This window comes from Scophthalmus maximus, chromosome 1 (genome assembly GCF_022379125.1).
Source record: "Scophthalmus maximus strain ysfricsl-2021 chromosome 1, ASM2237912v1, whole genome shotgun sequence".
In the NCBI taxonomy this organism is placed as follows: domain Eukaryota; kingdom Metazoa; phylum Chordata; class Actinopteri; order Pleuronectiformes; family Scophthalmidae; genus Scophthalmus; species Scophthalmus maximus.
In genome coordinates, this window is record NC_061515.1 from 3,147,501 (window position 1) to 3,173,402 (window position 25,902).

Here is a 25,902-nt window from a genome sequence, read left to right on the forward strand (position 1 = left end):
GTCCGACTAAGTGGCAGGTTTGATCCCTTTTTGCTTTTTGTGACGGTGGGATGACTCTTCTTCCGTTCTCCGTCCGCCTGTAGTTGGTGGTTTTGTGGCTGGAACACGACTGTCGCTACCAGTACACGGAGGATCTTCTGCAACACGTCCGCTACGGCCTCATGGACGTCCCCACGCTGCACCACCTGGCCCACAGCCACCCTCTGGTCCAGTCCAGCCCCACGGCTGCCGGCCTGGTGGACGAGGCCCTGGACTATCACCGCGCCACCTTCGCCCAGCCTCTGCGCCAGTCGGCCCGCACCAGGCCCCGCTTCCAGTCCCTCACCCTCTACATAGCCGGCGGACGCAAGCGGGAGGTGAGCCGGGTCAGGGAGCTGCGCTACTTCAACCCGGCCGCGCAGGAGCACGTGCGCGTCGCCGGCGGGTCCAACTGGAGCGAGCTGGGGCCCATGCCCACCGGCCGCAGCCACCACTGCGTGGCCGTGATGGGGAACTTCCTGTTTGTCGTGGGCGGCGAGGTGGAGCACGCCACGGGCAGGACGTGTGCAGTGAGGACTGCCTGCAGGTACGACCCCCGGGGCAACCGGTGGGCCGAGATAGCCCCCATGAAGGCCTGCAGGGAGCACTTTGTTCTGGGCGCTCTGGGCCAGTACCTGTACGCGGTGGGGGGCAGGAACGAGCTGAGGCAGGTGCTGCCTTCTGTGGAGCGCTACTGTCCCAAGAGGAACAAATGGATGTTTGTCCAGCCGTTTGACCGGTCACTGTCCTGCCACGCCGGCTGTGTGGCTGACGACCTGCTCTGGGTCTCAGGTAACATGGAGTGGGAAAGAGGAACTCCAGACACACACCCCTTCTCCCTTTTTACCAAAACTGTACACACACACACACACACACACACACACACACACACACACACACACACACACACACACCTGTGGGACCTGTTGACATTGAAACACACTGCTTCATGCACATTTCGTACCAAAATCTTCCAACGCTCTGATAAAGGCCCAGGCTGCTGTTTCCTCTGTGTTTCAGGCGGGGTGACGAACACGGCTCAGTACCAGAATCGACTGATGGTGTACGATCCAGAACAGGTAACTACATGCTGATGACAGATTACACGACAAAATCGAATATACTTGTACTCTATCATTGCTGACTGTATTTGCAAAAAGCATGCTGTGCACGGAAAGAATTTGATTGTGTAAGGTGAGAGAAGGCGAGTAATTTATATATATTTATAATTATCATCCAACCAGGGCTGCAACTAAGGATTATTTCCATAATCGATTCACCTGCCGATTATTTTCTCGATCAATCGATTAGTAGTTTTGTCAATAGAATGGTGTCAATTGTCCATCGTGTTTCCCCGACCACCAAGATGATGTTCTGTTTTTTCGTCCACAAACCAAAATATATTTTGTTTACTTTGGCAGAGTTGCAAAGAAACCAGAGAATATTCACATTGAAGAAGCTGAAATCAGAGAATTTTGACTTTTTTTTCATGAAAACTACTTGAGCCAGTTAAATCAATTATCAAAATAGTTGTCTTATACCTTTATTCGTCCCACAATGGGGAAATGTGGTCGTTACAGCAGCACAGTGGACAGAATATAGCAGAAATAGCAGATTATAGAAAGACATATTAAAAAGCAATATGTACGTACAAAACATAAAAATATAAATACTATATACAGAGCAGTAGCAGTAGTTGCACATGGAGAATAAATATAAATATTGCACAGTTGGTTATTAATTTAGTAATCAATCAATAATCGATCAACTGTTGCAGCTCTACATCAAACTCCAGGGTTGCACTGAGTTCTACGGAGGTTTTTCGTACGTGTTAACACGTCGTATTGGTTGTACGGCCTGCGACTTTATCGTCATGGGTTTCTCTTGGGTTGACCGTCCACCGTCCCCAAGCGGTCAAAAAAACTAAAGTCTTCATGTATTTCCTCCTGGGTTCCATTCATTTTTTTTTTTTAAGAGTCAAAACTTTAGCAGCACTTGACTGTAACTGTTAGTCACTGCTTGTGACTCACTCCGATTATAAAATTCTTCTCAATGCAGCGTGTGTACAGTACACTACCTTTCCTGTCTACCTACAGTACATAGTGTACAGTAGCATGTCTTTGGGTGTTGGACGAGCCCCCCCCCTCCCCGTGTTTTTGTCCTATAAAACATTTTATGTTTTTTTCAGACTGTGTTGTCCTCCGAGACACATTTTGCAATATATTGGCCCCGTGTATATGAATACAATTGAGTTTACACTCGATGTAAAGTTTGCATTCATTTGTATGATAATACTGTTTGTGAGGTGATGCGGTGCTTTTGGAAAAAAGAAAAAAAAAATCTACATTTAAACTGCATCAGTGTAACAACAATGGCTTCCCTTCAGAACGTTAATGCGGGCAGTATGTTTACGGTGATGGATTGCACAACAGGCCGGGGGTCTGCTAATTGATTTTCACACCATATGGAAAATAATTGAAACCAAAGGCACCGAGGAAAATAAGAAAAGTAGACGCAGCTCACTTTTTAGACCACGATCAGTCGGCTGCGGCTAATTATTCGAGCTTACTGGTCCTTTTAACGTAAATCCTCCCGATATTTCGTCCTTAAGTTATGACCTTTCATCCTTATATACAACGGGAACAATGATGCAGACATGCGATTCATTTGTTGCACTCTTTCGGGGAATTGATTTTTATAAAATATAATTTTTTTTTGTATTTGCAATACCCGCACACAGCTCGCCACGGTGGAATGTGGTGGGCTGCAGGTTTCTGTTTGTGTGTGTGTGTGTGTGTGTGTGTGTGTGTGTGTTTTGAGGCAGCTGTTGAAGAGGCCTGGATCTTGGTCGGGCTGTACTGTATATATAGTATGGAGGTATGCTCTGTGTGTGTGTGTGTGTGTATATAAGTGCAAGGTGCATATCCATACAGGTCTGTGTTTGCACATGTCGCCGTTTTGAAAAGCAAAGGGGCGAGTGAAAGAGAGAGGGGGGGAGTCTCATTTGTATTCACCAGGAATCTACATTCACCTGCCAGAGCAACAGCAACCCCCCACCCACTCTACCCTCAACAGATGGCCACCCGTCAGCTCCCAGCAGACACACACACACACACACACACACACACACACACACACACACACACACACACACACACACACACACACACACACACACACACACACACACATTCTCTGCCTCAATCAAGCACTCTCACACACACACACACACACACACACACACACACACACACACACACACACACACACACACACACACAAACACACACACACACACACACACACACACACTGACACAATATAAGCTTCGGCACACTTAGTGAAATGAGCAGGGATTCTCGGTGTAAAATGGAGTGGCTGAAACATATGATTAGAAATAGGGAGGGAAGTCATTAGTACAAACCAGAGCTCCAGTGTCACGTTATTTATCTAGCACTGAGCATACATCAATTACCCATGCATGGATATGCTTAAATATTAATCTTCTTATTCATCCTCCTCCTCTTCCCGCCCTCTCTCTCCCTCCCTCTTCGCACCACGTCTCACCTCCTTCTCATCTGCATCGCATGATTTTCTTCCCCTTTCTTTTCTTCCCTTGCATCTGCTTTAACCACCTCCTCCTCCTCCTCCTCCTCCTCCTCCTCCTCCTCCTCCTCCTCCTCCTCCTCCTCCGCAGGACCAGTGGTTGGCGCGCAGTCCCATGCTGCAGAGGCGAGTTTACCACGTCATGGCGGCGGTGAGGAGGCAGCTCTACGTGTTGGGCGGCAACGACCTGGACTACAACAACGACCGCATCCTGGTCCGCCACATCGACTCCTACAACATGGACCTGGACCAGTGGACCCGCTGCTCCTTCAGCCTCCTCACGGGTGGGCGAACGGAAGAGAGGCAGCCACACACACACACACATCGCAGAACAAAATCCAAAAGTTCCCACGGGAGGATGATGATTTCACTTTTCCTGCGTAGAGAGTTTGGTGATTAGATTGACGCCACCACCCTCATGTCTGTTAACCAGAATATGAGGCTGCAGCCTGGAGACCATCATCTTATCTCACAGCTCGCCTGGCTCTGCCCTAATCCAACTGAACCTGCCTGTGGTGGTCGTTTGGAAAACGTCACCAAAAAAGTTGACTCTCACATTAAACCATATTTTATTGCTTCTACGCTAAAGTCTTTACAGTTTAAACAAATGATATACAGTAGATATTGTGTCAGTCATTAAACGTTAGCTACCTTCACACGTTGCTGACATACATATTATAACAGAGATATGAGAATGGTATCAAATTCTATACATCAAATCTTTAGAAAAAATGCAATTAAATGTCCTTCCCATACTTTTACTTGTATTTAAAAAAGGTCAAGTAGTGATGAACCCAAAGAACAGAAGTTACCTTAGTGCTCTACGCCGATGACACTGTGGTGTATTTAGCAGCTTCAGAGACTGACATTTCCCTCAGGAGATGATGGGAAACAAATCGGAGCAAAAAGCAGGGTTAAATAGGCAGTAAGGGATTTTAATCCAATATACTTTATTGTATAATACTTCCTCACGGTCCGCTAGATGTCTATTTTGGCTGCATGAGAAAAAAGAAGAAAAAACATGCCTCATCACAAATAAACAGATTAGCCGGGTTTATACCAGAGGGTGTTTCTCTTTATAAACTTTAATTTGATTGTAGCTGATGTAATTATAAGTACTTAATGTCGGAGAGAAATACTAAAGACTTGAAGTGTAAACTGTTGTTGTGTGAACAGGTTGAAAGTCGCCTTCTGCTTTAAAAAATCATTAGACTTAACACATCCCTGCTGGTGAGAGCGGTACAACGATATACAGTGAAAAACTCCATACAGTCTGCCATTCCTACACTGTAGGATGTGGCTGTATTAAACATATGTTATCATTATAACAATACTATCATCTTTAATGACGACGAGGTTTAAAGTTCAGGTGAACGTTCGTTTCCTTGCCTCTAAAGTTTGAGACAAAGTCATAAGAGCAGAGAACAGCAGCCGCTCAATCTTACCTCTCCACACACTCCGCCCTGGCCCCATCCTTCTCTATTTATGTCCCCCCTCGGCCTCTCGGGGGGGGGGTCATATTGTCAGAATGAACCCTCCGCTCGGCACAGTGAAGCATCGTGTCGGCTCTCTATCCTCCTCAGGTCAAAACGAGTCCGGCATCGCCGTCCACGACGACAGGATCTACGTGGTCGGAGGTTACTCCATTTGGACCAACGAGCCCCTGGCATGCATTCAGGTGAGCGAGGTGGCTTTTGGATTGACTTTGTTGTGGTACGTTCAGAATTACCAGATATGTAATATTGATAAGTGGATATGAATTCAGCTTTTAATATACTGTGTAGAGCATTAAAAAGTAATAGCAATATCCACTACACTACATTACACCATACATCTTGTAGTGTGTTGTTAAACAATGAGCCAGGTCCCAGGCAGACTCTGGAAAGAGGACCAAAGATGTCTGTAATCAAATAAATATTGCGTCATATTACAATTTGAGTACACATCTAGCTTATTTATTTGAGATAATGTTTTTACGTCTAGATCACTAATTGTCAAATAATTTACTGTAAATAATTTACTGTAAATGATTTACTATAATTTACTGCTACTACTACGTAACATAATAAAACATATTGAGAACTATGTTAGTATTTAATATCATTAATATCTCAATGAAAATTTAAAGATGACTCAGTGAAGTGGTTTTACAAGAGTGGATACTGGTTGTAAAAGAAATTCATATTGTGGAGAATTTCATTTCGAGACTATCGATGAACTTGTACTGGATCCATGATTACTCCCCTTGAATATTAAGAAAGGAGAAGAATAACAGCCGACCCTGCCCTTAAGTATTTGCTTTTCCTCGCCCCTACATCTGTCACCGTTTTTCATGACAGAGGCCTTCTGCATGTAACTGTATATTCAAATGAAAGTCCCAATGATAAGGCCAGAGTTTGCATTGTGTGAGTTTTGAGTTGGTGAGTTCAACCGTCGTCGTTCTACGTTAATCAGACCGAGTGGATATCTTCCAAAGTTATGGTCTTTTTGGTCTCAAAATCTTTTGGACAGGTTCACTTGAAGATATGCAGTTGCAGATATCTGGCATAAAAAAATAATGCAAAAATGCAAACATACATTTTTTAGTTTTTGTTCATAAACGAAAGAATTTGGCAAACTGAAATATTGACCTGGTAAAAATACTAGTTATTGAGATATTTTTTAATCAAAGACAAACAGGCCGACATAACCACGGCACTAGCATGGCCCAAAAAACCTGTCATAACTAATTGAGACCCTTCAGTACCATTCCATGTATAGTATATTTCCGTGAAATATATATATATATATATATATATTTATGCATATTTAATAATAATAATTATTATTATTTTCAACCCAATGCACATTAGTTTTGCACTCTGTATATATGTACATAGCTTTTTGAAAACAGTTTTGTTCCTGTATTTTTGCTACCCTGTGCGATACTGTGACAAGGGAATTTCCCCGAGCAGAGTGAATAAAGTTTTCTATTCTATATCGTACCTTATCCTTATGGTACTTAATAAATGTCCTCTCTGCAGGTGCTGGATCTGAGCACGGAGGGGAAGGAAGAGGTGTTCTACGGGCCGACGTTGCCGTTTGCCTCCAACGGTATAGCAGCTTGTTTCCTCTCCGCTCCTTACTTCACCTGCCCCAACCTGCAGACTCTACAAGTACCCCACCACAGAATAGGTGCTGTCTAAACCCCCCCCCCCCCCCATGAACAACATGTCATCTTCACAAGATGTGGGGGGGGGGGGGGGGGGGAGCCTCAACTAGACTCTGGACCGTCAGTATTTGCAAATGGAATACACCTGATCATCGTAAGCATCGGGAAGCTGCCACCCGTGTCACGCGAGTGCATGGGGATTTGTTCGAGACCCACATGTAATAACATGACTTTTTCCATGAGCCATGTTATTTTTTCGCAGGCTTATAGGAAAACTCAAGACACAAGCAGCTGTCGCAGTAATACGGCAGCGCTGGTGTATTTCCCCCGAGGACGGACGCCTTTTTCCTGACGTCCAGTGAAGACGCAAAAAAAAAAAAACTACATGGGGATTATAATTCCCCCCCAAGAAGACGGGAACAAAATGCCAATCCTATTACCAATTAAGTGACTTCCGGTGAATTGATTTATTTATTTATTTTTTACCCCATTATAGGGGCTGTAGGAGCTTTTCTAGTTTAAACAGTAGAATCCATCCATCAAACCACTTAAACATTTTGATGGCTTGAAAAAAACGTGTGCTGAACTATTATGTTTTTTTTTTAAGATACACTCATCAACTTGCATGTACTTTTACAGATCAAGTTACCCAGCACCCGAGGCGAAAGCTCATTAGTGCATAAATGTTTTTTTGTTTTTCATTCATATGTGTATGTCATCGACCTGTGAGATCTTCATCATGCTCAGGACCTAAGACTGTTTATGTTCAAAAGAATGTCAAGGTCAACGTCTGCTGCCACAGTGTGTACAGGAAGGATATGAGACTAACTGCATTATGCTGATTTTCCCAAAAAACATGCTTTGACCTGACAGACAGAAAATCTCTGTCAGGTCAAAGCCCCCCCCCCCCCCCCCCCCCCCCCCCCCCCCCCCCCCGTCGGTCCAATACGATGATGTCTGAGAGAATACGTGGGGGGAAAAGGTCTCAGAATAAAGATGCTACACAAATTAAAAAACGCGCCGGCATGCAGTTCATGAAAAACTGTTAATAGCTGCGATGGTGGAAAGAAGGGAAGGCTGCTACAGTCTTCTGTGTGAGAATGATTTCGTAGCACTAGATAATTGAGCACTAATTTGAAGCATCACCTCTGCCGCCATCCTTCCGTAGGAAATCCTCCAACCACCTCTGATACTGTCAGAGAGAGAGAGAGAGAGAGAGAGAGAGAGAGAGAGAGAGAGAGCGTAAAGCCGCTCAGATGAAGAGATGCACTGCAGTTTGATGAGGCTGGAAAATGACTAGCAATGACATGAAATGGGACTCGGTGATTGTGAGAGACAGACGTGAGACTCCGTGTGATTAGGTGCAAACTAAAGCCGGATTGCCAGAGATTGCTGTGAGAAAGAATGGGAACAAACAGTACCCTCCTGTGCTCGCTCTTTTTTTCTTTTTCTCCTCCTCTTTTGCTGCCGAACTCTTTGGGCTCGCCCACGACTGTCATCAAATCTGTAATTCTGAGTGCCAAGCGAGCAGAAACGGATCCAGCGCCTTGTGGCAGGAGCACAAATAGTCTGCTCTCGCTCCAGTGCTCGCATCCCTCTTCACCTCTAACTATACAGCTGAGATGGAAAAAAGGTATATTGACAAAGGTATGAGCACATTCATATTTATTGTCACATTTTATTTAGTTAATAATAATAATAATACTATGGTCTACCAATTACAATATGTACATTATGTACAACCTGGCGATATTAGACTCAACAGTCCATGATTGGAACACAGTCGGCTTATGATTTTAAAAAAAAAGGTAAAAGTTCAGTAAATAAAACAATGAGGCCTCTGGAAATATCCTTAGAAATGTATCACAGTTGCATGTGGTGCTGTTTTTCTAGCGAGTGGTTTCGTTTTCATACATCACAATAATGAGATGAATGCACTTTTGATGGTCGACCAAATCAGGAAATGTGTATCTTGGAGCTGTTGCAGGTCCTGGAGTTGCTCTTTTTTTTTTCAGTCCACTTCCAAACTGCTTATTTCAGCCTGTCCAATCTCCCCAAGGAGGGACAGCAGCTTCCTATATGCACTCCTGTTACGTGGGGGAGATGAGGGCAGTCGTGTTAGTGGATACATTCGATAACGCATGCAGCTACAGAATGTTTCTAATTCAGTACACAATACTTCTTTACTGTCTAGACAAGATGGAAATAGTTTAAGGCTATGAATACCGTCTGTGTGGCCTCCGGGATATATGATTCATGCACTCGCTCACCTCAAGGCGGTGTTCTTGCCCAGTCCTCTCCGGTGTTCGGTGTTTCTCAGACTGAGAGACAGGCTGGGGACGAGAGATCGGACCACGGAGGGATCTAACACAGCCACTGTCTCCAGGGCGCCGTACACCTGCCTGTCGTACACGCCCTGGTTCTCCTCCACAAACGACCTGGGAGCATCGGGACGGCACAGACAGTGAGAGCCACGAAGGACGGAACAGGTTTTGAATGCAAGATAGTCACACACACACACACACACACACACACACACACACACACACACACACACACACACACACACACACACACACACACACACACACACACACACACACACACACACACACACACACACATATTGTTCACAGGAAGCAAAGACTGATAAAGACTATGCAGGCACAGTAACACGTACAGGTACAAATATTAATTGTTACACATTATTGTCAGTTACCGTAGGACAGTGATCATCTGGTCACACGGTCCGTCTGTAGACGCAGCAGCACATCGCTCCAGCACGAGCTGTAGAGCATCTGTACTAATCTTTCTCACTGCACGGGGATAAAATACACTTATTAAAATCAAACAGCGCGTCAGTGATAACTGTTAACACACAATGGTTGTTGTCTTCATAATTAACATCAAAGTGAGCACTGACAATTTAAAAAAAAAATTTTTAACGCCAATGTTTGCAACCTTCTCACTGACAAACACAAGTAAGTAATTCAAATCAAAAGCAAAAACATAGAGGGAAAAATTATATATTTTTTATTTCATCACCAATCACCGTGCATAACGGGTTATTTATTGGAACTTTGCCCTTTTTGTGGCTCATGTCAAAGTTGCCTCAATGACGTCATCAGAAGCATCAGTGCAACATTATGATGTCAGCATTGGTTTGGAACCAATAACTAGAGTATCAGGGCATGTGGAGACCAACCCCTCTAAAGACAGAGTAGTTTCAAAGTATTCCAGTTGTCAAACATCGACTCCCAGATGGAAGGCAAGGATAAGGGGAAGAACAATCTGAGCCACAAGACACTCACACACAAAGGTTAGAACAACTAAACGTATGTATGTTCTGATCTCTTACCCTGCGGTTCGTTGACCAGCATCAAGCAGCGCAGCAAAGACGGGAGGGGCAAAGTGAGGAGGGCGGGGTCCGAGTCGGCGTTTCGTCTCAGGAGCTCCGACAGGAACATCAGGGATGAGGCCAAGCGAGGTGGAGGAGTGTAACCTTTAAACTGCAGGAAGCTCTCGCTGCAGAATCAGAGAGACGCCTTTTAATAACTAAGTTCTGAGGATGATACGTGTAATTGTGTGATTTTAAAAAATGTGGAAGACAAGAAATCACATCATAAAGAATCTTTACGTTTGTGATGATAAGATTCTTTTTTTAAATAGTTTTTAGTCACGCTCGTACATACACTGACTTGCTGGACAGGAGCGCTATTAAAAAAATACAATCTGTAAACCACAGGCAGACCACGTTCCAGCTCTGAAGACCCACCAGAGCACCTCCAGGATGATCTTCCTCAGCGCTGCCCCCCGGGAGATTGAATTGGCCTCGCAGGCGCCCAGCAGCACCGGGTGGTTGGCGATGATGCCCACGGAAGGCGAGGCGGGGAGGAAATGGTCCAGATATCTGCGGGTGACAGAACGGAGCTGCTGCTTCAGGTAGGCACCCTGCGACTGAGAGACGCTGGAGGCCACCGACAAACCCTGCAGGAGCAGAAGATTAAAAAAAACACGTCAGGATGAAAAACCTCCGAACATGTTGCAGTCGGATGAGTGATGAAAGGGTTTCGGGATGCCTAACGGCCTTATTGTCTGAGACCTGTTTGTGTTTCAGTCGTACAATAGTGTTTTTTTTCCCCCCTAACCTGTAGATACAACGGCAGGCTGTCCCTGAGAGCTTTGTCCTGCTGTGTGAGGTTGTGCGGAAGCAGCAACCCATCCACGATACGGAACAGCAGCTGCTGGGCTTTTGATGTGGCCAGCAGGGGGCTCCAGTGCTTCACAATGCAGCCTGAATCGCACAGAACAGAAACATAGAGAGATATTCACATCTGTAACAAGTCCTCACTTCTGCCTGCGATTTGGATTACATGGTAAAGTAGATTTGTGTGTTCTATATGAGGTGCACATGCTTCAGATTTACCAACAGTCCAGTAGGCCAGCTGCAGCCCCTCTTGGTTCTTGCTAACCAGAGAGGGTTTGATGTGCTTCAGGACGTCTCCGATGTAGTCCAGCGCTCGGCTCACCATGGCTGAACGCTCGGACAGAACCTGCAGTCCACTGTACACACAGCCTACGGCCTGATACCATCAGAAAAAGAAGATAAGAAAAAAAAAACTAATGGAAATCTCTCTGCATGTACATGCAGGCAGCTGTAGCAGAGACCAGATGGGACAACGATGACTTGCTAGGCATAACGCACATTTAGTGCAAACATAGTTTTACTGCAAAGCGTCTTCTGCAAACTAAAGTGGTACATCTCGGGTACATGAAAGGGTTACGGTGTAATCTGACAGCAGGCGATGTCTCCCACAGCAGGAATATGTCTAGTCACTTTAAATACAGGGCTTACTGTAAACGTTCAAACTACACACAGACACAAGGATGACTCGTCCTGGGATCAGTAACATACCACTGGTGCATTTGTCAGTGTGTTACCTTGATAAACATCTCCAGGGCCGAAGCGGACTCCGGTCTGGTGGCTGTGGGCTGGAGGCCGGCTCTCTGCAGGAGGCCGTCCACTTCAGGGAGCCTCAGCACGAGTCGGGTCAGCTCACACAATTGCTCCTCCACAGCGCGAGCTGCACGAAAAAAATGACAATTTTATATCCCCTAGTGGGTAAAATACAAGCCGTGATCGTATAAGGAGAATATTGTTGAGTTGGGCTCATGCATCTTAAGGACTTCATTTTTTGTAATTTTCTAGCGGCATCTGGTGGTTAAGTTGCAAACCGCGACCAACTGAGCGACAGACAGAGGACACTTTATGGTGGCGCACCGCTGATTCCATTTCCGGCAGCATCTGAAAATTCAACTCGAATGCGACGTATTCTGGAGCGTTTTGTGCAACAACCGCATTCAACACGACGTAGCAAACATGGCGACTCTCACGGAGGTCGGGTCCACCTCATGTCACTATATTAAACTCATTCAAAGTTGACGAAAAAACATCACAATTATACAAAAATGAACACCTAGTTATGGACACTATATTCAATTTCTGTGAATAAGTTCTTCTAAATATTACACACTGTAGCTCTAGGTTAAAAACCTCTTTTTTTTTTAAATACCGTCACTGTAACTCTGTCTGGCCCCCGGGATGCATGGGCGTCAAAAACTCTGCTTCACACTCGATACTGGAGTGTCGTGTTTATCACCTACAATGTTATTCCCTCTAGGGTTGTCAGTGTTATTTATAGCTCCAAACAATTCCTCAAGGGAAAAAACATATTACAGTTAAGTTACCCCCTTAGTTAAAGGTATGGCCATAAAATGTACAAATCTGAAATAAAAAAAGTCCAATATGAAAATACTTGAAATTAAATAAATGAATTTGGGTATACTTAGTTAATTAGCAAAATGCTCTATTATTCCCTGTGTTTCATGTAAAAGTATAGTATGTAACTCTCTCAATCTCATAATTTGTCACAAATGTGTGCAGTTATTGATGAAATTATTGAAGATTTACAATATATATATTTATCAGTGTCACCTGTTCTGCTGTCAGACCCGTCTGGGTTCTTGTGAAGGTGCTGCTGTAGAACACATCGGAACCAGGCCCTAACCGACAGGCTCTGTGCCGAACCCGGTACACCGCTCAGCGAGGACACCAGCTCGCTTTAGAAGAGGGAAGACAGAAATCACTTGAGCATAAATTTACACATGAAGTTATACAAACAACTAACTGGGTTTTTACTGGTGTGAACTGTTGATGCAGAAAGCGTTCAACAGGGTGAGTGTCCTGTTCCCGATAAACAAAGAAAAACACAAGGTAGAAGGAGGTGGAAAACAAAAGGTGTACACAGAAGTAGGAGAAGGATGTTGGAAAACACAAGCCATATACCGTGAGCACTTAAATTTACATTTAATGCCTCATCGTGCGTGAAGTCATTTTTTGTGCCACATTGTTTTTTTTCAAAAAAATACATGAACACTGGAATCCACACAAATGCATCTTGGCATCAGATTTTGTTTATGTGAGCTGACTTCCAGTTTTTAATGATGAGTCTAGAAGAATAGAGGGAGGTGAACATTTCTATCCAAGGTGTGGTACCACTTCATTAAATTTTCACATGAATTTTTATAAATCCCATTTTGGAAAGAGCTCAGGTTGGGGGCTTCTACACAATAAATACAAGTGGCGTCCTTGTTCTGCCTTTATATTCAGGTGTGTAGCAACTGAATATAATGTTGCACAGAGGATCTTCGAGGATGAAACTGACAATTGAGTGTAATTTTGAAGATCCATTACATTTTTTTTATTTCTGTTTAGGGGCATGGGTGCAATTTCTTTATTAAAACCAATTTTTTGTAATACCAAGGATGCTCACTTACAAATTTATTAATCATATAATTCCCAACAGACCTACGTGACATCAACAGTTTTGCAGATACAGGTACACAGGTACATCATCCTATCATCTGACTCACCCGATGTTTTTAGAATAGATAGGAAAGTGTGACCGTACCTGTTTTGGAGCAGATGTGGCAGGTAGCGAGTCACCAGAAGTGGGTGAACCATGTCGTCCCAGCCAAAGCATTGCATGATGGACTGGACTGGGTTGGGCTGAAGATCTTGCGGGGCAGAGCTGGGCAGATCAAAGGCGAGCAGGGTGAATCCTGAGGGAGATGAAGGTGAACACATGCATGGTGAAGGTGCAGCGTAAGAAAGGATGTGCCCTGATTTATTTGTCCTAAAAAACCTTTTCCCCCCATGTTCTCTGAGTCGTTACATTCCTAAAACCATTTTATCTTCCTACCTAACTACCTGTACTATTGGTCTACTCTCTGCCTAACTGCCTAAATTCTCTGCCGTCATGTGAAATGGTGGCATTAACTCAAAATCATGAGCAATTGTCCGTCACAAATTCAGTTGAACTCTCGTCTGAAACTCTCTCTGCTCTCCCCCACCTCTTCTCTCTCAGCCTTCTTTCTCTTCCCTCTACTCTGTGTCTCTTTTTTACTCCCAGTGGGCGTTTACTGACCCGCAGCAGCATCTGCCAGCTGTGCCGGGGGGGTCTGCGAGAGGCGTAGGCTGCGCAGGAAGGGGAAGAAGTGCGCCCAGAGGGCCGCTGCTACCGCTAGGTGGCGCTCTTTCACCACACTGCCGGTGGCAGGAGCCCAGGCCGTGGTAGGCGCCGACTGGACACTGCGCTGATGGACCCGTCTGGAAGGACACGGATATACAAAGAAAGCAGATAAACAAATATAAACCAATGCAAAATCCAAACACAGTGCTCCCTCTTGTGTACAATGCTCACAACCCCACACCCCTCCCCAACTCCACCCTCTACTTTCTCAAATCCTCTTCGCTCCCCTGTTCCTGTCTTTTCACCAGTTCTTCATGTGTTTTCCCTCTCTTCTCTCCTGGGGGATTACTGGTGCGGCGGTGCGCTGCAGTGTGGAGCAGGACTGCATGGAAGTGGAGGTGGGGAAGGCGAGGAGGATATTATAGCCATAGAGTGGAGCCTAATGCTGATCCCCTGTACACAGACTATACTTTGGCTCTTCTGGCTCATCCCTGGCCCTGGCCCCAGCCGCTACAAGCAGCCCCACAGTGGCTGGCATTAGCCCAGATAAGCAGCTGAAGGAGCTGTAATCTCATTTAGACTGGAGATGATCCTCCTGTCCCCCCTTAGTCGCCCAGATGGGGGGTGGCAGGGATGCGGGGTATGAGGTGTGCTGGGAGAGGAGGAAAGCACAGAGGAACTAGCAAACCCCCCCCTTAAATCCTCAACCATGCACTCTCGTCTCCCACAATGGTACAAACACACACATACACACACCTCGACTGTGCCTTCCCTTCCAGCAAGGTTGCATCTAATCCAGGGAGAGCTGAGACAATCGATTAGAGTCTGAATTCATTAGCCTCGTTACTACAGCGGGAATGGGCCTTTCACACCCATCAACCGTTATTGTACAAGACATCGTCAGAGACCCCACTTAATCCTCCTCACTGCGGCTTCTTACAGCGTTTACACACAAACACAACACCAACACACCAACCGGGGCTCCCGTTGGTGTGTTGGTTCCCGTTTAACCCCTTCCCCCCAACTGCAGACACACGGCATCCTAATAATGACAGACAGGGAGACAGACAGAGAGGGACAACCCGGACAAACACCCAATGTCCACCTTCTCCTTAAAATGATCCATCCATCACTATGAAAATGTGTTGGTGTGACGGTGTAAACGTGTCCTTATCTTTGAAAATAAAGGCTCAACATCTGGTTAACAGGGAGGCTTGTATTTTGATCAAATCAACGAGACGGGGATTAATTGTTTTGAGCGAAAACTGATCCAACAGGGGTTGCCAATGTCAGCTCGCCTCGGCAACCAGTACCACCCACACTCACCGTCCCACAGTCCCACAGCAGAGGGTCATGGGAAGGAATCAAACGGAGGAATTATGCCAGGGACCGGCTTCTTGCCTCGGCACCATGGCGATTGCTATCAAGAATGACTGTTTGGACCCCTCCATCGCCTCAGCCGTTGGCAGGGTAATTCCCTTAATGTTTGCATATTCCACACTTGTTCTTAATAGATATAATGATGCACAGGCAAAAATTTGCGAGGCTAAATAATTATCCTTTAATTGTGTCACAGAAGAGGCATTAGTCACAAAGACGTACTGAGAATTTGCCAGGCCCAAGAATTATGTTTAATTTGTTGGGATGGAATTGGAAAGAGGGAGCATGGTATTTTTTTTTTATTTGGTTAAATAGGTCAGTGCGGTCCGGGCCATAACACAGAGCGCCTATGGGAGTTCTCTTCTTCTTCTTCTTCTGCCTCTCCTCGGCCATTAATGTGCAAATGTGTGCCCTCCAACCCCCGAGATACGAGATGGGAAGTTTGGGAATTAGTAGAGCTAACCAGATACTGTGTTAATGGAGAGATAAGAGAGGCGAACACTCGGGTTAGTGTTTCTCTTTTGTGTGTGTGTGTGTGTGGGCAGGTCTGTGGGTCTGCGTGTACAGGGTGGAATTTATACACTGGAGAATTAGAGCAATCATACACCAACACAAAACGGAGAGAGAGAGGCCTGGTAACACCTAGGTTAATGTCCTCATTCTAGTGTTTCAGCACAATTCGTAAGTAGTGTAAATATTAAACTGCAGTTGTACTTTCAGTGCTCACCAACACAAAACACAAATGTAATACTGTCCACATACAGTATATGATATGGGCATGAAAACAATTTAAGATATCACATGCATATTGACAAATACAGCAAAGACGGGGATACAAACGCTGAGTATCAAACCTCAATACTTTACTGGAACCATTTCTGCAGCACTGAGTATTAAAAATCATAAAGTTTTTTAAACTAATGGGTCAGTTTCCTCATATTTGAACAACAAAATGACTGAATTTATAATGTGTTGCTCGTAGTGATGAAACCTAGATCATCACCAGTGGACACAGAAGCTTCTTTTCAGCCTTATGGAGTGTTTTGGTGTCTTTCTGCTTATTATTTTGGTTTTCTGGCTTCACAGCTTCACCGTTTCGGTCCAAAAATGCCAGAGGAAATTAGGTGAAGTTACATGCATAAAATCTCATGGTCGGGCAGGTGCATCTGTATGTTCTCGAGCTATTAAGTCATTTAGTAGTTTTTTGTGTTCTTTAGTTTGTTTAGCTTATTTGAATAGGTTTTGCATTTCTAGTTTTTGCGAGCTTCCCTAAATGTTTGTGCTTTTATCTCTTGTGTCCTTAGGTCACACAGTCCTCCTTGATATTATAATGGGATCATTGAGAAGCAAAGGGTTATAACTTGGATGAATTTCCTATGCACCTAAAGACCACTTCATCATTTCTCACTTCTTCTTCACACTCTCGCCTGAGTTTTATCTTCCGTCACCGCTGTTCCCACCTCTCCCTCCCCACATAAACAGAGACTGTGTCAGCTGCAGCTGAACTGACCCTCTGCTGGGGTCATTCATGTAACCAACACCTGTGTCCTATGGCTGAACCCGTCCCGACGCCCTACTGACCACCGATTCTCAATAGGCCCACAGCATTGCCGCCATCCCCAGGACCACAGGAGGGTCCGTGGAGGCTCTCTCGGGCCTGTAACGCTACTCAGGGCTCTGGCAGCACCTGGTGAGGGGTGACCTGGAGGCCACAAGGGCTCCTGAGACCAACAGGGGGCCTCAACACAACATAGGGTCTTTACAGACACTCATTCCTGCTGACAGCACAATCCACCTTTTGTCAGTATGGGATGTGAGTGGACTCTGGCCTGGCCTGAGATGAGCAAAAAGGAATGTTTCTCCTCTGCAGTGGACACTGAGATAGCTCGGCCTTGGCCAGAAAATATTTGTCTGAACGTGTGAAAGAGAGAAAAATTGGCGAAAATGAGCAAAGGTATGAGATACCTGGGAGTTGGTGCGTATTTACACCAGTTGTCTCACCTTAGCTGGGCGAGGACAACCTGCAGACAGCCCAAGGCTGAATTCAGCTCCGTCTGGCGGCAGGCGGGCAGCAGCCAATCAAACCCTTCGTTGAGCAGCTTTTCCTCCGATAGGCTGAGACTGGTGCTCATCTCAAACACCTCGGACAAGCCATCCAGGTAGGATCCGAGCGGCCCCCAGAGGGCAAGTCTGCGAGAGACCTCCGTGGTCTTGTTGTAGAACTCTTTGGCCGTCTCACTGAAGGAGGAGGCCAGCCAGCTAGCCTGGGCACCGACGTCCAGGCCCCTCTCCTTGAACACAAATCCCGTGATATCAATAATTTTAATAATGTAGGATTTATATTCTGTGATTTTCTTCTGCTTATTGAACATACCTGGAATAGCAACAGCAGTGACAGCTGTCCCCTCCAGACAAGGGTGCGGTGCCCCGTGGGGCAGTTAGAGGGCAGAAAGCCCAGCAACTCGCAGGCTCGGCTGGCCACGTCCTCCAGCTCGCTCTGTCGGGCCACCACCAGGAACAGCAGCAGGAAGTTCATGAGACCCGCCTCCGACAGCTCCTGCATCTTCTTCGAGGAGAACTTAGAGTAAATCCTGGAGATAAATAGTTGAGGAGAATTGAGGGGGGGAAGAAAAAAGAGATAGTCAGCTAAAAGAAAAAGTTTACAATATCAATATCACTTATTCTTTTTTAAACAGTATGTTAGTGGATTCCTTCACTTCCACAGACCAACTCGTCAGATGTGATTTGCTCTACTGGAGCCTCCTGATTTACTGAATACTGACTAAAAGAACTTTCTAACAACCCCCCACCCCTCCCACGCACCCCACCACCTGCCCCCATCACCCTCTCAGCTCCAGGGGAGAGGCTGGGCTGCCCAGCCAATGTGTGTGTCCAGTGTGTGTGTGTCCAGTGTGTGTGTGTCCAGTGTGTGTGTGTGTGTGTGTGTCTGTGTGTGTGTGTCTGTGTGTGCATGTGTGTGTGTGAGAGAGAAAGAAAAAGCGGGAGATGGAGGAAGAATAGAGAACCACCCAGCACGCTGTTAGATCCTGCGGGCACTGTGGAGAAATGCCTTTAAAGATCATGTTAAATGTCAGAGACACTCAGACACACAGCAGTAGCCGCTTGGTCCCTCTCTCTACAGCCAAACCAATTTACTGCAACACCAGAGAGAGATCAATAAAACCACCACACACACACACACACACACACACACACACACACACACACACACACACACACACACACACACACACACACACACACACACACACACACACACACACACACACACACACACACACACACACACACACACACACACACACACACACACACACACCTTGCTCGCCTGGCAGGAAAACACACAAGGCTGGAGCCATCCTCTTTTCCATCCCACCTCCCAAATACTGATGCAGCCCACACAGGTGAGTGAAGCCACTGTTTGGGTCAAAACACAAACAGTGAGCATCCAGAGACAAGCTCGGGGTAAGAGAAGTATGACTGATATAAAGGTGTGGAGGAAAAAAAAACAAACAAAAAAAAACAGGAGAGAGGACTTGAGAAAGACCAGGTTAACACCGATATCAGATTAGTTACACCCACAGAGGACTCGCAAAAGGAAAGAGGAAGATGGCCAAGCACGCAGTCAGAGTGTGAGGGGAGGGAGATTTAAATAGATGAATGTGTAATATGTAACAGGGATATAAAGCAGCGTACTGGGAGGCAGCAGGAGGAGTGTGCCCCCCGTCCAACCTGCATGTCTGTTTGTTTATTCGGGACAGCTTTCTTTTTTCTTTTTTTTCCCCCGGAGTCGAGCAGATGCTCCTAACTCCCTGTGTTGGAGATCAACACGCTCACAGTCGATCCCATTAATGCGGTGGTCGCGGGTGTCCCGCAGAGCCAGGCCAGGAGTGGGAAAGCTGCCTGAAACGCTGTAGCAATACAGTGAGCGAGCCTCACGCCTCCTGAGAGGGGGGGTAGAGGAGGCAGCGGTGGTAGTTTTGGTGGAAGGGGGTGGGGGGGGGGGGGGGGTCTGGATCTGTCCCAGCCCACCCTGGCTCATGCCAGACTGCTTACCACCCCCCACTCCCCCACCAACCAAGCTCCCCTCTCTATCCGTGTTGGAAACCAACACAGCTTCGTTAAGGCGAATTAACCGCCACGCTCGTTAGCTAATTAGCCCTCGTGTCTGCCGTGCTACTGAGCACATTCCAGACAGAGGGAAGTCATTAGGCGGATTTATCTATGGCTGCCGCTCTCTGGCACCCGGCCGACCGGGGATATACGAAGATCCAGCGCTCGATTCTGATGTACACAACCTGTGATCTTTCCTCTGTTTCCTTACTTTCCATCACAAAGACATACACACTCTCACTCCATCCAACGGCCACACATACACACACTCTGAAACCATGTCACCGCTCTAGGGAGCAGGTGCACAGTGTGTGTGTGTGTGCATCAGTAGGAGGCTCCTTGGCTCTGGTCTGTTCTGAAGAGCAGGTGGTTGACTCCTGAGACACCTGCTCCACTGGGGGGCCTGGGTAAATATCAAAGACGTATTGGGAGACTGCGGCGCACCTGGCACCCACACAAACAAGACTGAAAAGCATGATACAAGCACGTTGCACATTCATGTGAGTATGCACCGACACAAACACACACACACACACACACACACATGAAGATTGAGAATCCTACAAAGCCTTGTCCTGATTAATAATCATTGCTCGCTGCCTCCACACAAGGTTTTCCCTTCAAAACCCCATGTATGTGTGTGGTGTCGAGTTGACTGACTGGTCCTATTTTTTCAGGGTGGCAGTGAATGTGAAGAGAGCGGGAGAACTACAAAAGCCTTCCAGACTTCTCTCCATCCTTTACCTTCCTTTGATCTGTCTCTGTGGGACTCCACCAGCCCTGTCCTGGGCGAGGCACAGGGCCAACACTCGAAGGAAGATGTGGAAGGAGTTGGCTGAGCGGTAGAGCTGGGTGTGTCCTGGAGAGTGGAGGGGAGAGGGGGAGCAGCAGCTGCGGGCCTGCTCCGACAGAGCCAGCGGCGTCTTGCACAGAGTGCCCAGGCCAGACATCCCGAGCCAGGGCACAGTGAAGGAGGCGCTCTGGAGTGGAGGGAACAAAGATAATGGAACGCTACAGGCATTTGTCATAACCTAAAGGAAAATGGTGCTGCTCACCGTACTTTATAATAACATGAGAAAGAAGAAATATTTACTGTAATTCATAATAAAAACAACAAATATAATGCGCCTTGTATAAACAATCAAAACGATCAGAGATAAGAAATAATCCCTGTCGTCCTCATATAAAGTAAAGCTATTACAATGACAACAACAACACAAAGCGGAACACTGAAGACTAAAAGTGGTCTGATTATATCAGATTCGCTTAGAAAGGAGTTACATCAAATTTGTGCGACTTTACTGTCTGTATTATAGAATCAAGAGACCGTGGGATTTAAGTCCAACTTTCCTCTAGAGGCTTATTATCCTCACCAGATTCTTGCTGTAATAGTCCCAAAGAGTGGAGACAGCGCTGGTGCTTGGTTCCCACAGCAGACAGAGACTGAGACAACAGTGGACATGCATCCTAACCTGCTCCTCTGCTAGACCTCCCTGTAATTACACACACACACACACACACACACACACACACACACACACACACACACACACACACACACACACACACACACACACACACACACACACACACACACACACACACACACACACACACACACACCGTGTTTAATTTAGCATGATATTTCTAAAAAATGTTTGTCTAAAAATAATATTTAAAAAACAGTGAATGTGAAAGGTTAGTTGAAGTAGAAGCAGTGCTGACCTTGGGATTGCAAGTTAACTTGAGCAACTCTTCCACGAAAGCCCAGTTATTGTCCAGATATTTCTGTGGGTCAAATAAAATGAGATGAGATGAGAAAATGATTAAATGAAGTCTTGGATTTAAAAGATTAGTTAAGCGTCTGAGAGGACAAATGTATGTGATTTAGTTAAATATACAAATATTTAAAACAATTTTCTTGACAATTAATATCTAGACTTTCTAGCCAGCAACATATCTCCTAAGAAGTCAAAACCCTGTGATTATATTGACGCCCAGGCTTTTTGCAGCGTAACATCTGCAGGTGACTACAATATTGCGATTCAGTCACTTACCTCATTCTGGAACGTGCCATTACGACTGTACTGGCCTAACATTGCTAAATGTGTGAGCAGCCACCATGTGAATCCCAGAGGGTCTTTGCAGTGAGTGGGGAGGCCACCGAAGTGTTCTGCTGCAGGTTTCCCTGAAACCAGAGGCCTCAGCAACTCGTTCATGTAGCTCCAAAAAGACTGGGAGGATAATGGAAAAACACATGTTGGTTAATTCAGAACAGTCAAATTTTATCGTGACTGAACGTGTATGTATTTGTGTGTTACCTGTGTGGTGTGCAACACTTTCTTCCTGTATTCCAGTAGGTGCATGAGTAGGACCCACAGTTCTTTGGTGCAGGAGCAGAGGTAGTGATTGCTGCTCAGCGCCTCTGTAGGCCTCACCTACAAATCAACAGGATCCATAACACAGTAAGCTCCCAACTGCAACTCTATAGTGGTTTCCATCACTAACCACTAACTGAATGTTATTACATCATATCACAGTATCAGTAATAGTTTCAGCTACAAATAACCACTGAAAATAGCAAAGTGTGGTGGTTTGTGGCCAGCCGCCCACCTTGCTGTATTTGCCTATGGCCAGACCAGTAAGGTCACACAGCAGACTGCACAGGTGCTCTTCAAACAGACTGGCATCAGTCAGGTTCTCTCCTGTCAGGTTCACAAACTGGTGGGCATACACCACCTGGCCTGAGGAGACGAACAGGTAAAAATCACAAAAAGGCTTCAAAGATAATGCCCGACAATACTTCACACAAAACATGTCTCGAATTTCAATATCTTCAGTCTCAGCTAGCTGTCTGGGGGTATTCTGGTGCAGGGACCCGACACATACCTTGCATCTTGTAACTAAGTAGGTGGAGGATCTCCAGGACCGACCAGTGGATGTCGAGATGAAGGTGTAACAAATGCCACGAGGGAGGAAAAATCTGTGCAGAGAATCAAGAAAAATCATTACAGGGTGGGAACTCTTAAGTTAAGAGGTCATGAAAATAATCTGGTTATATTAGTAATTCCTCAAAACAGTTATCAGATTATTTCGATTATGCCTAAGTAAGTATACTTTACATACACTCGCCTAATTAACAGCTCGTTGAGTGCATGCAGTAGAGTCAGGTCTCAATATTTAGTTGTACCTTTCCTTGGTTCTGTATAGTGAAGGCACTCTGAACGTTGGTAGGCAGGTCTTTGAGTCGTCCTATGAGGAGAGTGATGCCAAACAGCTCCTCCAAAAGAGCAGAGGGGAGCTGGGCCTCCAGTTCCTCGTAGGGGTGCGATGGACTTGCATCCAGGGAGATGGAGGGTTCCAGATATCTGGACATGATACAAATGGACATGCATGTCAAAATAAATCAAACAAACAGTAAGTGAAAGGAGCTGAACGCAGAATGTGTCAAGTAGTGGTCACAGTTTTGACATTAACTACAAAGCGTAATTACCTGTGCAAGAAGACTTTGACAAATTGAAGAAATGTAACACACTGTTGTCTGAGGTCATCTGCTTCATAGTGGAGGTTACCCGCTTGACCTAAAACACATGATGAATACTGTAGGGTTATTCATAATTCTTTCTTATGCAAAACAGACACACAGTTTCAGATATCTGACATGACTCAGACACTAGAGTTCAGCCCAACAATCTCTTTTTGAAACAAGGGATAGGCAAATACTGACAGTGTGTGAAATTTCTGAGGGAGCCTATTGGATGGTAAAATTTACATTGAGCATCTGATATCTTAAAACCACAACCCTGTATGCACTACAGTATAGAGTTTCTTAATAGACATAAGACACCTGTTAATGTGGGCAAACAATGATGACTGTGAAATACAAAATGCTCACATGGAAGCTAATAGCCTGATAAATAGCCGAACATGGTTTTACATAGTATGTATATATATATACAAGCTTACCAAAGTCATGTGAGCTGGACTGCACCAAGGTCTCCAACCTATAAACCTTTTGTCTGAAATATAAGAAAGAGCAAACAAAACCACTGATATGTGCATGAATACCATAGTGGACATTTTCACAAAGGAGCTCACTCAGCATGAGCTCCTTTGCGAAAATGACATTCAGATTAGGATGGTGGTGGCAACATAAATTCACTTTAAAATGTTTTTTTTAAATTTAAAAAGCTAATATCTGTTTTACCTGAAGAGTCCAAAGAGAACCTTTGTAGATTCTACCAGTGCCGTCTCAGTTACCCAGGGGAAGCCAAAAATCTCCACTGTGTCTGTCTCATACTCTGCAGGGGCTGGATCAAGATGCAGCAGCAGCCTACAGAGAGGATGCAGTCACATCCGTAAACTTTATTCACCTGCCACCCAGTTAAGATGGCATTTAATTTGAGATGCTTAAAGTATCAAAAACTGACCTTTGAAAACAACCAAAAAAAGCAACAGCACTATGTGTTTCCAGCAAAATGACTAAAAGAATGATACTCAGGAAACTGAGCATCTGAATTTTTTTGTGATGTTAATTGACAGTGACCTTACCGTTTCACCGAGCCTCTGGCAGTGTATCCCTCCGTGGAGAGTGCTCCAGTGGGGTCGTCCTTTGTGGAGGAGCAGCAGAAACAAGGCGGCGGGGCCGGAGCTAGCTCACACAGGCTGTCTGCCGCAAAGGGGGACACCGGTGGAGTGAGGGATTGGCTGAATTCGTCTGCCATGTTGTCCGCGCAGACTCGATATCACCTTTTAATGGCAAAAGAACACCGTGCTGAGCACATGACAGAGTGTTACAGAGTAAAGAAGTGACATGTAACTGGTGTTACTCGGTTGGCAATTTATTAGGTACACCCAGCTGAAAAAAGCATCTCAGAATGTGCAACAAGTTGAACACTGAGGTGAATGGTCTCTACAACAGCAAAAAAAGACCACATCTGATTTCACTCAGGAATCTGAACCTGCAGTGGACACAGGTTCACCAAAAACAAAAATGCAACCTGGTCCTATGAGTCTGGATTTCTGCTGAGGCTGCAGATTGTAGGATCAGAATTTAGCAACGACAGTATGGATCCTTCTGCTGCTGCTGGTGTATTGCTCTGGACGTTTTCATGGCACAGCTTGTGTCCATTAATGTCACTGTAATCTGAGTATTGCTGCTGATCACATGCAGCCCTCCATGGCCACAGTTGACCGTCTTCTAACGGCTACATCCAACACGATAATTGCTCCACGTCGGAGGAAAAAAGTTGTCTCAAACTGACGTCATAACAGTACAGTGAGTATAAATATGTACAGGGGTTTTACACAACACACACACACACACACACACACACTACACAAAATAACACGACATAAAAGTGAAATCATTAGGGTTTTGGTAAAAACAGCTGTTATTAGTAAGCTGACAGCTGTACAGTATGGGATATAGCATGTTTTCAATTAAAATAACATTCAAAATCATAAAAAAAATTGTGTCTCGTCGCTTCAAATCAACAGGCTGCAACGGGAGCTGGCTTAAAAAATTCAATTCAATTCAATTCAAGGAAACTTTATTTGTCCTCGAGGGGCAATTTAAAGGCACAGAGATTAGACACATGACAAAAGACAACAACAACAACAACAACAACAACAACAACAGCAAAAGAAACACCAAAATTACATAATACAACTATCAAACCTGAAGTGACTGCACCTTATATGCAGTCTTAGGGACATGGCAGTAATAATACATATATGTCAGTTATCTTTTTAGCTATGTACGTCATCGCCATAACAGTATGCTGCCTCTTCGGTAATGTCTGCTCGTCCTAAATACAGTTTGCCTCAGTGATCTGAAACAGCGGAAGTTCTAATTTGCAAACTAAACACAGCAGCGACTCGTGAAACAACAAAATGCGGCTGAAACACCGACAAACCTTTTATTCCTGCCTCCTATTCCGTGTTATATTCCGTAGAGGTGTACGGGACTCATGTAAACACCGCCGTCACGACGCCATTGTTTGGATTTTTGTGTCGCTCCCGCGCGTTGACACGACGCATGCGCGCACTCGCCCCGCGCCCCACGAGTGGTCGGAAGTT

The 25,902-nt window shown here is 45.4% G+C and overlaps 2 protein-coding genes across 5 annotated transcripts in view; one reads left to right on the forward strand and one right to left on the reverse strand.

The window, feature by feature from the left end:
* Positions 1-7,688, forward strand: part of klhl32 (kelch-like family member 32) — a 26,931-nt gene extending 19,243 nt beyond the window's left edge. For all 3 annotated transcript variants that reach the window (XM_035629548.2, XM_035629552.2, XM_035629551.2), the window contains 5 exons: positions 84-810; positions 1,039-1,097; positions 3,716-3,908; positions 5,208-5,302; positions 6,648-7,688. In XM_035629548.2, coding sequence (XP_035485441.1) covers positions 84-810; positions 1,039-1,097; positions 3,716-3,908; positions 5,208-5,302; positions 6,648-6,809 — 1,236 coding nt within the window. In that variant the 3' untranslated portion in view covers positions 6,810-7,688. The remainder of the gene's footprint in view (positions 1-83; positions 811-1,038; positions 1,098-3,715; positions 3,909-5,207; positions 5,303-6,647) is intronic.
* A 737-nt stretch (positions 7,689-8,425) lies between these two features.
* On the reverse strand, positions 8,426-25,873 carry mms22l (MMS22-like, DNA repair protein). Of its 2 annotated transcripts, none has more exons than XM_035638115.2 (26): positions 25,740-25,873; positions 24,373-24,570; positions 24,029-24,154; positions 23,788-23,840; positions 23,315-23,402; positions 23,012-23,189; positions 22,711-22,804; positions 22,435-22,565; positions 22,143-22,259; positions 21,879-22,055; positions 21,547-21,609; positions 21,195-21,314; positions 20,566-20,801; positions 18,062-18,278; positions 17,689-17,978; positions 14,263-14,444; positions 13,747-13,897; positions 12,771-12,895; positions 11,717-11,859; positions 11,202-11,358; positions 10,924-11,069; positions 10,551-10,762; positions 10,134-10,300; positions 9,495-9,591; positions 9,046-9,213; positions 8,426-8,862 (listed from the first exon to the last, which is right to left on the reverse strand). In XM_035638115.2, exons 2-26 carry the CDS (start codon positions 24,543-24,545, stop codon positions 8,787-8,789), a joined length of 3,687 nt encoding a protein of 1,228 aa, XP_035494008.1. In that variant the 5' UTR covers positions 24,546-24,570; positions 25,740-25,873; the 3' UTR covers positions 8,426-8,786. The 2 variants fall into 2 exon arrangements, with proteins under 2 accessions (XP_035494008.1, XP_035494016.1); XM_035638123.2 differs by having other exon boundaries at positions 24,373-24,595; positions 25,740-25,843.
* Between the last annotated feature and the right edge of the window lie 29 nt (positions 25,874-25,902).